The 16,629-nt window shown below is 47.9% G+C and overlaps 1 protein-coding gene across 3 annotated transcripts in view; it reads left to right on the top strand.

Annotated features, from left to right (window-relative positions):
- CDA (cytidine deaminase) overlaps positions 1-16,629 on the top strand; it is a 22,905-nt gene extending 6,276 nt beyond the window's left edge. The window contains exons 2-5 of one of the 3 annotated variants that reach the window (XR_014260534.1): positions 4,925-5,036; positions 10,267-10,324; positions 13,822-14,290; positions 14,323-16,629. Coding sequence is in view for 1 of the 3 variants with exons in the window: in XM_082449859.1 (XP_082305985.1) it covers positions 4,925-5,036; positions 10,267-10,324; positions 13,822-13,938 (287 nt within the window). In the remaining 2 variants the exon portion in view is untranslated. Of the gene's footprint in view, positions 1-4,924; positions 5,037-10,266; positions 10,325-12,290; positions 12,568-13,821 lie in introns of all 3 variants that reach the window. The other 2 variants (XR_014260535.1, XM_082449859.1) reach the window with 2 other exon arrangements.

Below are 16,629 nucleotides of genomic sequence, written 5' to 3'. Positions count from 1 at the left end.
GAAATTACACTTGAACTTGCTAGAGGCCCCACATACAGTTATTCCTTTGCAGCTCAGAGATTTAGCACTAAAGTGGGGAATTCCACTCTTTCGATAATAGGCCTCACTGGCCTCACTGTTTTAGGCCCTGGGCATACAGCAATGTACAATATAGACAAAGTCCCTGCCCTCAGGAATTTCTACTTGGGGGATAATGGGGGAATTAGATATTAAAGACATTCATTTCAGGAAAGTGTGAAGTGTTAAAACAGGATAAATGGATTAAGAGGGTGGGAGGTGAGGGGGGAGGAAACAATTTTAGATAGAGTGATCAGGGAAGGCTTCTCTGAGATGACCTGGGTAGAGTGAGCCATGTGCTTATAGGGGGAAGAGAGTTCCCGGCAGTTAGAACAGCCAGTGCAAAGGCCCTGTAGCAGGTATATACTCGGGGAACAGCTGGAAAGCAAAAGGAGTTGAGGTCCAGGAGGCAGGCAGGTTGGCACCAGATTACGAGGGCCTTGTAGTCATGGAAAGAATTTCAAAGTTGCCTGAAGGACAGAGACAGGGCCACTGTGACACCTTGTCTGGAAGGAACAGAAGCTCAGTCATACAGGCCTATCACCACCAAAGCCTTGACTTGCATGCAATTAAGAACAGCAGCTCCAACTGCTGAACACTTACTCTGTGCCAGGCTTTGTGCTCATTGCTTTACACACGCGATCTCAACTCATTCTCACTAGAGGCCTGCGAGGAAGGTGCTGTCATCTTTATTTTACAAATGAGGACGCTGAGCCTCAAGGAGGTTCAGTCCCTTTCCCAAATTCTCAGAGCCAGGAGGGCTAAGGGTCCCAGGGCAGAACAAAACCTACCGGATCTTTCTACAAAAGTCTATTTGAACAGTAGGGTATGTGAGTGCACTCCCTTCTAGAACAAACTCTCCCTCTCCTTAACTGGCCCATTGAAGTTTTTACACATAGTAAAGGAAGAGTTCTCTATATGAGGTCATTGTGAATGTCAAAAGCAGACACAGGCAATCATCCTGAGAGCCCGGGCCCTTTGCAGTCTGGCAGTTTGCTTTAACGTCACATCAGCAAAACCCAAGATTTATGTGAATCACGTCTAATGGGAAAAGTGTCCCTGAGTCAGGGATGAGGCAGGGGTGGGAGGGTTGCTAGACGGGAAGTGGAGTGGGGAGCAACTCTTCTGCTTCTGGGAGAGGCAGAAGTCAAATGCAGCAAGGTCACAGGTCAGCAAAGGTGGGAGGGGCAGGCAGGTATGAGCAGGCAAGGGTATGTTTGAAGGAAGCCATTTCCAGCAGGCATCAGGAACCTGGCTGGGGAGACTAGGTAGGGAGCAAGAAAGACTCATTCATTTATTCATTTAACTTTCACTGACCTAGCAGAGAGCTTGAGCATTTAGGGGCCACTTATCCAGGCTACAGTAACTCACATGTGAATATGAACAAATGCTTTGCCAAGGTAGGCAGTCGATAAATATCAACCACGCCTCTCATGGTTGCAGCTCCCTGATGGCTCCCTGTCCTGTATCCCAACTGTATTAACTGATTTCTGTAGGGTTGCAAATGATAGGAATACTGTTTTTTTTTAATTAATTTATTTATTTATCTATGGCTGTGTTGGGTCTTCGTTTCTGTGCGAGGGCTTTCTCCAGTTGCGGCAAGCGGGGGCCGCTCTTCATCGCGGTGTGCAGGCCTCTCACTATCGTGGCCTCTCTTGTTGCGGAGCACAGGCTCCAGACGCGCAGGCTCAGTAGTTGTGGCTCACGGGCTTAGTTGCTCCGCGGCATGTGGGATCTTCCCAGACCAGGGCTCGAACCCGTGTCCCCTGCATTAGCAGGCAGATTCTCAACCACTGGGGCACCAGGGAAGCCCAGGAATACTATTTTTTAAACTATTTTAGGCAAAAGGAGGGTGCATTGGTTCCTATAACTAAATGGTGGCAGAGCTGGAGTGTTTCTGGGCTTCAAGGGCAACTGGCATCAGGAGGCCAGACTCTTTTCCCACCATCTCTCGTCTGAGTGTCCATTTCATTGCCTCCTATTGGTCTTCTCCATAAAGAAAGGAAACTAGTTGGGCCCAGGCCCAACTCCTGGTGTTAGAGAGGGACTGATGGTCCCTCACAGAGGAGAACTCTGATTGGCCTAGTGTGGGTCAGGTGCTCTACTCTGATTGGCCCAGTGTGGGTCAGGTTTCACCCAACACTTCCACTCACACTTCCCATTGGCTAACCCTATAGGACTACCCCAAGCTTCTAGGGAGGCTGGGAAACATCGTCTCCAGCTGGGTAGGCATGTGCCCAACTAAACTCCAAAGGATTCTATTGAATGTGTGAACACTGGGAACAATTAGTCTTTGCCACAAGACCCCCTGTGGCCTGTAAGTATCTGTACATCTTTCTTCCCACACGTAAGACCCACTTTTGAAGTTTCTGAGGGTGACAACCCGAAGTCCACCCGGTCACTGCATCCCGCTCTAAGAGCAGGATCCCTTGCTGGGGCACAGTCCCCCTTCTCAGGTCGGGTGTGGCCTTGCTAATCCAGTGGCCTGAAAACTAAAAAACAATCATCTGCCCCCCACGTCACACCCGCTCTCGCCATATACAGCATGGAGCAGGAAAGGCTAACAGTCACCAAATCTCCCATTAGGAGAACAGAACACCTGCTGGCCACCAGTCCCTGCAGTTATCAGACCTGCTGGGCAAGAAGTGTGAAAACTCCCTGCCCCGGGGTACACCTTGCCTCCCCTTTCTGCCCTGGGGGTCACCCCCTTGTCCACTGCCCACTGGGGCCCCTGGCTTTGCCCTCTGGCAGCTTCTTCCTTGACCATTATCCTCCTCAGCCATACCTCTGAAGTGGGTGTCGGAGAGAATGCTCTCCTTGGGGGCACATGGCTCTCTCAAATTACTTCTGATGGTGGAGTCTTGGGGGCCCCAGATTTCTTTAGGAATTGAACAGTCACAGGCTTTTGTAGGCCAGACTTTTGGTTTCTCTGGCTATCCAAATCTATCAAAAACTTAGAAACCTTCTGGTCTGTTTGCTTCCACTTTCATACAGGAGTAGCACACCCAAAGAATCCTTTCTGTGCAATAGTTCTTAAGCCAGCCAACTCCCTTTTTTTTACTAACTGGCTTCCCTGCCCAGCCCAGCCCTGCTGCCTCATTTTAACGGTGGCTACCTTGAGGCCCCCGAAACAATGACTGGGTGGAAATGACAGCCTTAGTCAGATCTTTTCCACAGGGCTGACTCACATTGCTAGGTAGAAAAGTCCCAAGAGTATGTACCATGGTTTGCCTTCCAGGTTATTGCAGGGTGGGGTTTTACCAAATAATCTGCCACAGAGTAGCAAGGGCCATCAATCAGCTTTCCATCTTGCCACATCTGTATTTTCTTTCACATTGCCCAACTGCTAAGCCAAGGCCACATATTTTTGATTTTTTTTTTTTTTTTTTGGTCAAAGCTACATCCTATTTTTAGCACAAATTTCTGTTTTAGTTAGATACAGGTTAAATTACTGTAACAAAAAGATCCCAAAATACAATGACTCATACCTGACAGAATTCTCTTTTCCTCTCACATAATGATTCAGAGTAGGCAGCTGGTCCAGGGCAAGTAGGCAACTCAACTCTGCTCCAGAAGTTGGCCAGGGTCCCAGGTTCCTTCTGAGCTGTTACTCCTCCATCCCTATGAACATAAAGCACGTGGTCAAAGCTGTCCCACCCCAACCCAGCCTATGGAGGGGGAAAGAAAGGAAGTAAAGGGCAAGCAGTCTCTTTACAAAAGATGTGATCCAGAAGTTTCCTACCTCACTTTGGGCCACATCCCATTAGCCAAAACTTAGTCACATGGCCATACTCTGCTGCAAGGGAGGCTGGGAAATATAGTCTCTGAGTGGCCATGTGATCAGCCATATGGGAACGGGAATCACTTGTATTACTTAAAGGGAGAAGGAGAAAATGAATACTGGGGAACAATGAATATCCTGCCTCAGGGAGAAGGGCAAGCTATGAAGAGTGACATACTGAATATGACACCCTGATGGTCAGGGGAAAGCCCAGCTCCTGTGGCCATTGGTTCATGGTCTCACCTCCCTGAAAATGCAGAGTCTGTTAGTCAGCCAGTCTGGCTATGCCAGTGCTTTGTCTCCTGGGAGCAGCCCTTGCCCACTGTCCCCAGGAACACTCCAGAGAACGCCCCTGGGGTGGAATCCCTTTGTGCTATCACGAACACCTTTTGCAAAGCTTGAGAGCTTTTGTTTGTTCGTTGGTTTTGACAGTTTTGTTTTGCAATACAACTCACAGAGAACCCTGGTTGAACTCTGACAGCTGGTATCCACACCAAAAATTTTGGGGACTTCCCTGGCGGTCCAGTGGTTAAGACTCCACGCTTCCACTGCAGGGGCCACAAGTTCAATCCCTGGTTGGGGAATTATGATCCCACGTGCCGCGCCACACTGCATGGCCAAAAATTATTAAAATATATATATATATATATATATTTTTTTTACTCAGGTGCAATCTTTGACTCAGGATCACCACCACACCCCACCCTGTGGCTTCTGTCTCTGAGACCCAGGGTGGGGGGCTCTGCTCACCTTCTTAAGCCTTGGCATCTCCCTTGGCCCTGATCTGACCTCTGCTGGGGAGATGAGGCTGAGCTAATCTGCCCTGTGATGCTGCCCCTGCTTCCAGGCTGTGCTTCGAAATGCAGGCATCGGATACGTGATGAGAGTGGAAGGTTCTTGGGAAGAACCCCTGCACCAGTGGGTCACAGAGTCTCCCAGTTCTGGTCAGGTTGCCCTCTCCTTGCCTGCACCTTGTTTCTAGTAGCAGTTCCCTCCCGGCACTGGAATGGGGCAAGCCTTTTACTCTACACATGCCACAGGAAGTGGCTCTGCTGAAAATAGCACTGGCCTCTCTTCTCTTCTCAGGGTGCAACATAGAAAATGCCTGCTACCCACTGGGTGTCTGCGCTGAACGAACCGCCATCCAGAAGGCCATCTCAGAAGGGTACAAAGAGTTCAGGGCAATTGCTATCTCCAGGTGAGTGGGAAAGGCTGCTCACAGCAATATTCATTCACCTATTCAGCCAACATCCACCACACACCAGTTACTCATCCATTCATTCATCTAACATGTGTTTATATTGCGCTTCCTATGGTGTGGGGCACTCTAGGGCTGGGCTGAGTGCTGAGGGTAGAAGATAAATAAGAAAGGGACTGTGCCCTTGGTGAGCCTGAAGAGCAGGTAAACAAGCAAGACAACTCTAAGACAAAAGCAGGCACGCTCTTGTTCTAATAATAGCACAAAACACAACAGAATCCCTATAAGATACAATAGAAAGGCAGCATAGAAACTTAAAACTAGAGGGACCTAAAAATCACCTGGTATAGACTTGCCTGGCCACTATACCCAGTTTACAGTTGAAGAAACTGAGACCCAGAGACGATGGGCAACTTTCCTAGGAATTAGTGGAGAAGCCGGGACAGATACATATCTAGAGTCTGACTCCAGGGCTCATTCCACTGTGCCATGCTGTGCCAGGAAAGGAAACCTTCTTCCCGGCTCTCCTTGAGCTGATACTGAGATCCGTCCTTCACTGTGCCAGCTCCTTCACTTGGCATCAATCACCTCTAGGTGCAAGAACCAGGATAAAAGGACAAGCTGGTGGGGTGACACCCAGGCAAACCCAGGCTATGGTCTAAACTGATCAGATTCCAGCCCAGGTTCTGGCTGAACAAGAGCACTTGTTAACTCTCTCTACAGGCCGCAGGCATAATTATCCAAGTTCCCACGTGTGTGCCCTCAAAGGGAATTCGTTGAGTTCTTACTGGCCCTGGACCCAGACTCAGTGTCTTCAGGATTCAAAGCATGTGAATGGGCTCTTTTATTAATTTGGACCCCATTATGCTTCTGATTTAATGACGAATTGCTTCTGTGTGTACCGTTGCATTGTCTATGAGAGAGAGTTCTCGTAGCAAGATAACGGTGCAGGGAAAATAACTTTGGAAATTTTGAATCCACCCGGGAAGAGACTGCAAGGCTGACCAAGTGTTGGTCTTTAGGGACATCCGGGTGCATGGGTCATGGACTAGGTGTGAATGATCTCTTCATTGTGGTGGAGATGCAGGACCTTTCTGGTAGAAATGTAGGGGCTGAGAGCAAGGCCTATGACGTCTGTGTGACAGAAACAAGCCCCCATTTCTTTTTTTCTTTTTTTTAGTATTTATTTATTTATTTATTTTTATTTGGTTGAGCCGGGTCTTAGTTGTGGCAGGTGGGCTCCTTAGTTGCGGCATGCGAACTCTTAGTTGTGGCATGCATGTGGGATCTAGTTCCCTGACCAGGGATCGAACCCAGGCCCCCTGCATTGGGAGAGTGGAGTCTCAACCATTGTGACACCAGGGAAGTCCCCCCGTTTCTTTTATAAGATCCTAAATTTGGCCTCAGTCTGGCCCACAAGGTGGTCCACATTATTGAAGGTTTTCTTCCCTGAGTAACGGAAGCCAAGGATGCACTTCTGGAGAAGGGCCCCAGCTTCCGAGAGCTCTCCCTGTGACCAAGGCCTGTCCCGGCTTCCCTCTGGCTTTGGGAGGAATAAATGAGGCCGCCCTGGGAACATTTTGTGCGGACGAGCAGAGATCAGGATGTGAATTACACTTTATAAAACAGGGGTGGGGGTAACTCAATTTCAAAGCTGATCCAAGAAAATAATGATATTCTGGGGAAAAGGAGGCCAAAGTCAATAAAAGGATAATGGTAAGGTGGCCCTGCTCTGTTTAGAATGTTCCAGATGAAAGGCTTTTTCTCTTGGTCATTATCTACTCTTAAAAAACATGACTGAGTTTTGCTAGTGATGATTAGCAAATGTCCTTGTTTACACAAAAACCGCATTTTTCCAGCACCCAACTGCTCCTCTCCGGGTACTCAGCCTGCGCCAGCATTCCCGAGCCAGAAAAGCAGTCATTACTGCACTAATGATTTGTTAAATTGAGAGTGTGGATTTAGAGGGTGAATGGGAGGTGCCAGCTCCCTTGTTAACACTGATGAGTGTGAACAGTCTCAGAGAGCCCCCTCGAGATCTGTAAAGTAGAAAGTGCACAGCTCAGGTGGGATTTTGCTGACAGGGAGATAAGCTTGCCCCACTGGGGTCCCAGCTGTCATCATCAAAGTCGATAGGTTTCCAGCCTGTCAAGTCTGATAAGCTGGCCTCAGTGTGTGACTAAGGTCAGCACAAACCACAGGAAACTGTCAACACCCAGCACAAGGCGGAAGAGGCAAAGGGCAGCGGAGAGGGAGAAAGGGAAAGGAAGGAGAAAAGGTCCCCGTGCACCCAGGACCTTCTGGGATGCTTCTTTTCCCAAGCTTTTCATTCTTTCTCTTGGCTGGAATGTTGAGTAATGCTTAAGAGCCCAGGCTCCCGGGTTAGTGAGACCTGGTTTCAAATCCTGCTGCACTACTGACCTTGGGCACATTGCTTCAACAATCTGAGCCCAGCTCTTCTTCTGTAAAGTGGAGGAGAGTAATGCCTACCCATTGGGCTGTTGGGAGGACTGGGGGTATGCAATAAATTAAAACTATTGTTTTAACATTATCATTATTACTTCTACAAGCTGCAGAACTACCAAAGGCAGAGTAGATAGATCCTGGGTTCAAATCCTGGTTACCAGCTCTGTGACCTTGGGCAGGTCACTTCACCTTTCATGACCTTTAACATGTAGATGGTAAGAGTACCTACATAGTTCATGTCTTATAAGGTTATAAGGGGTTAAATGAGTTAATACACATATGGCCCTTAGCACAGTACCTGGCCCAGAGAAGTGCAATGTAAGTGTAAGCCATTATTATCGGGCTGTCTCCCAGTTCTCAGAGCTCTGCTGCCAGGATGTACCATCTTGTGACTTTTGGTGGTTGAACCTGAGACCAAATCCAACATTCCAGTGGAATGCATGTTCATACCCCACCTTGAAAACCCCAATGCAGGTCACCCTCTCCAAGGGGCTGTCCCTTGGGCAGTTAGCCATGCATGTCACAAGATTGGGAAAGGAAGTGGTGAGCTTGGTAGGGGCCAGATCATACAGGGCCTTCTAGGCCATGGAAGGGAGGCTGAATTTCACTTAGAACACCTCTCCCGTGACCCTAACCACAGTCTGCCTGTAGTTATGACATTGGCACGCAGATTTTATCTCCCTTCCAGACAGCAAGGTCCCTGCAGTCAGGGATTCTCTGATTGGTCTTTGTTGCTCCCTCCCATGCTTGCCTATCATGAGCAAACTCTGAGCCAACATGTGTGCAATGAAATAAAAAATAACAGAGTCCAGCCTCCAAAGAGCTTATGAGAGACTCTGGCTGCAACATCGGTCACCTGGTAACCAGATGGGTTAATTTGGCTCAGGGTGCATCCTGGGCAGGGGTCCCCACCCTCTCACGTTCCCATGGGATCACTCTGAAGCTGAGAGTGTGTTCAGAGAGGACCCACCTTTCCATGAGCAGAAGCTTTCTTTGACTGGACCTCCACATGTAAAAGGGAGTTGTCATGAGGATTAAATAAAATAGCACCCCTCCACTCTCTCTCCCCTCAGCTGCTTTATTCAATGCATAGCATCTGTCTCTGTCTCCACTCGATCATGGTTGACTGGTTGGTTGATTGGTTGGTTGGTTATCTGGCTTACCTCACTAGTCAAAAACTCCTGAGAACAGTGAATTTTACCTGGTTTGTTCACTGCTGTATCCCCAGCACTGACAGTGCCTGGCACATAGTAGATGCTCAGTAAATAAATGTTTGTTGATTAACATGCGATAATGACTATAAAGTACTTCGGAGGATGCCTGGCACATTCTAGGCACCTATTAAACAATATGATAATTATTGTTAATACACAATAAGGTAAATTAATTATACAATAGTACATAAAGCACACAGTATGTAATAAAACTGTATATGACAAGGTACTAAAATTATGACAGAGCTTATATATGTGAAGGAAGAGTGCCAGTGATTAGCAGAGGTGATAACAATGTGTGTATAGCATTCTAAAGTTTACCAAGGCCTTTGCACACCTGATCTCATTTTATCTTCTAAGCATTCCTACAAAGTGGATGACATTATTCCCCACATTTTTTAGGCAAAGAAATGACCCTTGCATGGGTTAAAATGACTTGGTCAAAGTCACACGTAGTTAGCAAAAGGAAGAACTGATCAAGAACCAAATTTTAAATCCTGTAATCGTCCAGAGGTATCACAGAGCTGTGGGTCTCAGAAGAGCAAGGATGATGGTGGCCACTGGCTTAACGTCTGGTGCTTCATCAGGCTTGGAGGCTCTTACAGTTTACTCTTTCTTTAAACACCATCCTTTGTCCTGCTCAGGGCTGGAGGACTGCCTTCAGGTGCCTTCACTCTCAGAGATAACCCCTGGGCTGTAAGCTTCTCTTCTCTGACTTTCTCCAATGCAGGGAGCCCAGTTTTCTCATTGACTCACATATGTCTCAGGGCCTTTGCACATACTACATCCCTTGCCTGCAACACAGAAAACCCCAGAGCTTCAGAATAGCACTCTGTTACTTCATCTCACTGAATATATGTTCTTTTTTTTTTTTTTAACATCTTTATTGGAGTATAATTGCTTTACAATGGTGTGTTAGTTTCTGCTTTATAACAAAGTTGAATATATGTTCTTGAAGGTAAAATGGTCATTCTGACACTCAGGTCATACTGAGAATTAAATGAAATAATGTCTATCAAGTGCCTGGTAAGGAGCTTGGGGCAGAGCAGGTGCTCACTAATGGTGACATATGAACTCTACACTTCCTCCAAGGACCGGGCCAAATGCCACCTACACCATAAAATATTCTCTCTCCCTCCCTAGTCAGGGAGGGTCTCCTAGTTACCATGCATTCTTACTGCATTTTGTTTGAAATGATAACTCATCTAGTTTTCTATGTCACCCACTGGGCTAAGCAATCTCCTGAGGCCAGAGACAAATTCTCCTTAACCTTTGTGTCCCTGGGGCGTTGGTGAGAGTAAGTGCTCACTAAACGTTTACTGAACTCACTGATGAAAGTAATGGTCCTGCACATGGCCTTGCCTCTTGCAAGTGCGGAAAGCTCTGTGCGCTTCTTCTCAGCCTCTAGGACGCAGCACACCTGTGAACCAGGAACTGCCTGGTGGGATTTGACTTAATCTGGAGGCGGGCAGGACTTGGGGCCTGAATTTTAGCAATTGTCCTCTGGCCTCCGAAGAGACTGATCCGTGTTTGATTCTCTGTTTCCGCAGTAACTTGCAAGATGATTTTATCTCCCCATGTGGGGCCTGCCGGCAGGTCATGAGAGAGGTAAGCAGCTTCCCTTTCTTTCTGGAACGGATGCCTCCCTGCTCTTCCCCAGGCCTTGGGAGCTGAGCCAAGCTGCCAGCGAGGAGACACAGCAACTGTCCTGTTTGCTGGGTTGGCTGACTCCTAAGGCCTTCCCAAGCTTGCATGAATCACTGGAAATTATTCTTTCATTCGACAAATACTTACTGAGTGTCTGCTCTGTGCTGGGCATTGACCTTGCTCTGGGGAGACAGCAGTGAAAAGACAGGCCAGGCCCTGCACTCACAGACTTTATAGTCTAGTGCAGGAGACAGACGAACAGGAGGAAAATAAATCAACAGTAGAGTTCCTGAGAGGGGTGAGGGCTACAGAGAAAAGAATGCAGAAAAAAGGAGTTGAGAGTGACAGAAGGGGCAGCTGACTCTAGATCAGTGTCAGAGGTCAGCAAACAACATCCCAGGGGCAAATCCTGACTGCTGCTTGTTATTGTAAATAAAGTTTTATTGGCACGCAGGCATGCCCACTCACTCACACGTTGTCTCTGGCTGCTTTGGTCCTACCACATGAGAGATGAGGAGTTACAACCTGGACCTTATGGCCTGCAAGCCCTAAACTGTTGACTCCCTGGCCCTTTATGGAAAAAAGTTTGCCAACACCCTGCTTTAGATGGCCAGGAAGGGCCTCCCTCGGAAGACGGCATTTGAGCAGAGATACAAATAATGAGAAAAGATGAGGCAGACCGAGGTCTAGAGATTTCCAGGCAGAGGAAGCAGCAAGTTTAATGCCCATATACTTGGTGAGTTGGATGAGTCGTATGAAGGACAAAGAGGCTAGAACACGGGGGCAGGGGTTGGGGGTGGTGGTGATAGGAGGGGAAGTCAGAGGGGTGGGCAGGGGTCAGATCACACAGTAGGCCATGAATGGCGGGTATGTTTTATTCCAAGAATAAAGATTGATTGCCCATTAGCAACTGAATCGTACACTTAAAAATGGTTAAAATGATTTTACGACATTAAAACAAAAGTTGGGGGAAGAAAAGAATAAAGGGAATTCACTGGATGTTTTTAAGAGGGGACTTAAAGGATCTGATGTACTTTTTACAAAGATCTTCTTGGTGGAAGACTTCAGTTTCTTCAATCCTAAAAACAAAGGGGTGGATTTGGTCGTGGCTTCTGAATCTGGGCTCAGTGAAGTTTTTGATGTGTAAACGTACGTTGGGGGAGGGGGGATGTCCGTGGCTGTGGTGGACTCGCAAAAGGGCCTGTGTCCTCCAGAGTCCCCAGAGGCTAAAGCCACCAGTTTAAAGAATCCCCAGGCCCTTGGGCTCTGATGTGACGTCATTGGCCCCTGTAAATAGAGCGGCTCATTTAATCTCCACCCCCCACCTGGAGGGAAGTGTGGGTCATTACCCCCATTTCTCAGAGAAGTGAAATGACCTGCTGAAGGGCACGCAGCCGGTGAGTGGTGAGCTGGCGTTCACGGCAGTTCAGGCTGACTGCAAAGCCCACGCTCCCCCCGGATGCCTCCCTGCCTTTACGGTCCTATAAATGGAACAAATTATTTTCAGCCCCAGTAGAGACATAATGATGCTTTGCAGAATAGGACCTGCTTGCTCCATGGGGGCTTCTGCTCTGGGAGCTGTCTGAAATGGGGGGAAGTGGGGCTTGCTTCAGTTTTGCTTTTGTGCCTTGGGGGTTTCAAAGCATCTCTCGAACATGCAAACATCTCCGTCTTCCTTCTGCTTCTTGCCAGGACTGCAAATCAGGCACAATTAGCAGAACTCATGTCCCAAATCCAGATGAAAAATGCCACCACGAAGGCACTGAATTCACAATAGGCACTTCACCTCCCGTTAGAGGGGCACGAATGGCTGCCCAGCACCGTGGCATGTCCAAGGCCACATAAGGAAAGCACATCAGAATGCCAACTCCCTGACTCCCGAGGCCCTGCCTCAGTCTAATTGCTCATTGCTGTTTTCTCCAAACAGATTAGATGCTGGCAGATGAGAGAAGGGGAATGGAAAAGCTGAAGGAAGGAGAGGCAAAACTGAAACCAAAATGCAAATAATAAGAGTTGAAGCTTGGGGGCCAGGGGCCTGGCGCTTAAACTCGCCTCCACTCGACTCTCACCCATACCCTCAGGCAGAGCCCGCCAAGCAGAAAAATTTCCATCCTTAAAACATTAATTTTAAAAAGCCAGAAAAAGGAACGAAATTGGATTATTTGTAGAGACACGGATGGATCTAGAGACTGTCATAGAGTGAAGTAAGTCAGAAAGAGAAAAACAAATATCGTATATTAACGCATATATGTGGAACCTAGAAAAATGGTACAGATGAACCGGTTTGCAGGGCAGAAATAGAGACACAGATGTAGAGAACAAACGTATGGACACCAAGGGGGGAAAGTGGCGGGGGGGTGGGGTGGGGTCGGGGATGAATTGGAAGATTGGGATTGACATGTATACACTAATATCTATAAAATGGATTACTAATAAGAACCTGCTGTATAAAAAAATAAATAAAATTAAATTTTAAAAAGATAATAATAAAGTAAAATAAAATAAAAAGCCAGAGACGGATTGTGCCTGGTAATAACTGGTGATTCAGACTGAAGCGTGAACAGCAGGCGGCAAAGCTGAGCAGTCACTAGGAAACGCAAGTCATCAGTAGGAATGGCTTCCATTGATGGAGTATTTACTACGTGCCAGACACTGCGTGCAGGCACCTCCAGGACTCAGCACTGGCCACGCAGAGCCTCGGGCTCTTGACTCCAACTCCAGGACTCTCTCCATTACACCACAGCTGATTTAACTCTCCACCTAGGACACCTATCTTCCTGCCTAATAAGCCTTTTGTCTCTAAAACCACTTCACAGATCAAGACACACACAGAGACCCAAAGAGTTTAATCATTTGCCCCACATCACACAGCCAGCAAGTGGTAGCTCCTGTTATGTAAGAGAAAGATGGGGACACAGATTTGGGCTAAAACTCTGCTTTCCTGACGTTACCCTGCAAAACCTCAGTTTCCTCATCAGTAAAATGGGGATAATATCCCTCAAAGGGTAGATGGCGAAATCCTGCATGTTCAATGTCGGGTGTGTGATGAGGCAGGCATGCCACCTCTCCTGGTTGTCAGGACTTATCGAGAGGCTCTGAGGGAAGCAGATATTAGTTGTTCTTTGTCACAGCAGGAGGGGATCTGGCCCCAGGGGTTAGATATTGTTCTTGGAAAGCCCTGGGTGAGTCCTTAATCAGAGAGTGGAGCATTGATTGCCCATTAGCAATGTGCAAGCACTGTGCTGATTGCTTAACGTGCCATCTTTCATGGGCTGCTCCCTCAAGCTCTATGCACCAGGTATGATTATTGTCATTCCCATTTTACAGGTGAGAAAACTGAGGTACAGAGAGGCATGTTAGACAGTAAGAGGTAGAGCCAGATTCAAACCCAGGTCAGCCCTCAGCCCTCACCCCTTGGCCACACTGCTTCCCTCACACTGGCTTTGTCTCTTTTCCAGTTTGGCACTGACTGGGCTGTCTACATGACCAAGCCGGATGGCACGTACGTTGTCAGGACAGTCCAGGAGCTGCTGCCTGCCTCCTTTGGGCCCGAGGACCTGCAGAAGATCCAGTGAGGGATGGGGAACACCCACCGCCTGGGAGACCCTGGGTTCCCACACGTGCTTAAGGGGACAGCCACCCAGAGAACTTCATGAAGACGGACTCACAGACCTGGAGACGCCTGCCTAGTGGTCCCCAACCCCACAGGCGCTGGGCAGAGATGACTCTTCCAAATTACACTCAAGTACTGGGGTTTCTACTGAAGTGATACAGGGTTTCACTCCAGCCTGGGCCACAGCCCCTCCTTGCAACCCTCCTTGTCCTCCCTAGGACTCAGAGCACCCCGACCCTCTCTTCCTTCCTGTGGGCCCTCTTTCAAATTCCAGCCAAGTCTGTGCTATCCTGCTTGGTTCTATCCTATCTAAGGTTCTATCCTGCTTGGTTCTATCCTATCTAAGGTTCTATCCTGCTCTGAGCGACTTTTCTAACATTACAGAACATACTGATTCGGGAGAGCACGTTTTGCTCTGTCTCAATCCTTGCTGTAGCTCTTAGGAGGGGCAGGGTGATTTGTCTTTATAGAAAGACCTGGATTCTTTCTTCCAGGAGAGGAAACAGGCACCTTGGACCTGTGTAGCTGGTGTGGAGAGCTGAGTTTTTAGGCTTCTTGCCCCTGCCTTCTCCAGATGGGAGGCCACTGGGCTGGATCTTACTGCCAACGGCCATTTCTAGAGTCGTTCTGGGCTCGGTTAGACCGGGGCACTGGGTGCTGTCACCCCCAACTATAAAGGGGGAGGCGTGAGTTTGTCTAGACAGCATAGCAAATGTCTCTATGAGGACCTACTCTGTGTCAAGTACTTTTGCGTGGATTATTTTGTATTTAAAGTACTTGACAACTTGGTGAAGTAGCTATCTCCCCCTTCTTACAGATGAGGGCCCTGGTTGAGTAACTTGCTTTAGGACTGCAGCAAAATTCAAACCAGAATCCAGGTCCTGTAACTCCCCCTGTGGTCTAGAAACAGTGCCTGCTCTTTGCCACGCGCTGTGATGTGGCAGATCTGGAATTTGAACCAGGTCTGTCTGACTCCGAGTGTTTTTTCCATTCTCCCACAGCTGATGTCTGGCTGCCTTTATTTACTGAGTCTCTTTTATGTGCCAAATACTGCAGAGAGAAAGATGTATAAGAAACAGTCTCTGCCCTTGAGAAACTTGCAGTCTGACGGGGAGAGAGAGGTGTAAACAGGACTAATGCACAGAAATACACACTGTGGTCCAGGCGGGTACCAAGTGCAGGGTGGGCATGGTTGCGGGGGGCATGCTGCCTTCTGGGGAGTGAGGAGGGTCAGGGAGGGGACTGTCTGTTGGTACAATTCGGGAGGTGAGGACTAAATAAGGGAAGGAGCTAGGCTGGCCCTGTAAAGGGGGCTGACAGCTCTGGGGGTCCTCTCTGGAGGAGTTGGCCTTGGGGTGAGCTTTGGTGGCTGGGGTACGAATAGGGTGTAGATTTCCTCTTTCCCAGGCAAGCAAGTTGCTGGGGGCACAGGAAGTGGACAGGTAATTCACCCCTTCCCTGGGAGCCCTTTCTACTGAGATCAGAGCATCTGCAGGGGTTACTGTCCGGTAAGACTGGCTTTTCCATTACACACCCAGACCTACCTGCTGCCATCCTGGGAGCAGTAACCAGGAAATACGGGAAAGTATTTCCAACATTGCTGCATGATGCAAAACTCCACCCTGCCTTTCTTTAGAAATGGCTGCTGTGGCCTCCAGCACACTCTTCTGAATGTTCTCAATAAAGAGGTGTGGAGAAAGAAAAAGAAGAAAGGAAGGTGAAAGAAAATAGGCCAAGATGTTAACATCAGTTAAACTTCTGCTTGATGGGGATCTAGATTAGTGGGTTTTTTCCTTTGTACATGTCTGTATTTTTTAAATTTCCAAAACATTTTTTTTTCTATTTAACAAGAAAAAAATGGTATAGCACAATGGTTAAAAGTTTGAACTTCAGAGTTGAACAGCCTCCTAACTGTGTGGCTTTGGGCAAGCGATTTCATTGCTCTGAGTCTCAATTTCCTCATCTGTAAATCAGGGATGACAGTTCCCAGCGTACAGCATTGTCGTGTGGATCAAAGGAAATAATGCCCTATTGAGAGCCCAGTGCTGGGTCCTCAGCAAACTCTTGATACATGCCACCTGTTCCTTTTATTAAGGGTGACAAATTTGGGTCCTTTGATGATGGATTTGATTTTTGCAAACAGGCTTTTACATTCATTTAACAATTGTTTATTGAGTGCCTACTGTGTTGCAGGGCTGGGACCTGACCCTGGGGATACAATAGTAAATAAGACAGATAAAATCCCTGCCCTCACAGGGTCCTGTCTACCTGTGGCAAATGACATCTAAATGATTCTAGTACTTCATGACAAGAGTCACCCAAGGGGAAGAAAGTGCTCCAGGGGCAGGTCGCAGGAGGAGTGGAGCTTGCCTGAGAATGGGCAGAGCAGCCCTGAGGAGGGGATATTTCAGCCAAGGCACAAGAAGGGTCAGCCCGTTAGGGAATGGGGTTTGGGGAGGGTCAAAGAATGAGGACTGTCTGGAGGACGAAGCCCAGTGTTCTTATACTTCATGGAAACAGACTGGGGAAGGCAATTTGCAAAGAAGGATTCCAGAAATTATTTGAACAATGTCCCCTTGGAAGAATGACACTCATTTGGCTGCAGAGAAGCTGGGATGTTTGTTTAAAATAAAAGCACTTTCATTTTGCAGTC

The sequence above is a fragment of the Balaenoptera physalus genome, assembly GCF_965194825.1.
Source record: "Balaenoptera physalus genome assembly, chromosome: 1".
Classification (NCBI taxonomy): Eukaryota; Metazoa; Chordata; class Mammalia; order Artiodactyla; family Balaenopteridae; genus Balaenoptera; species Balaenoptera physalus.
Note: the sequence above shows the minus strand (reverse complement) of the source record. Positions and strands in the feature narration are given on the sequence as shown.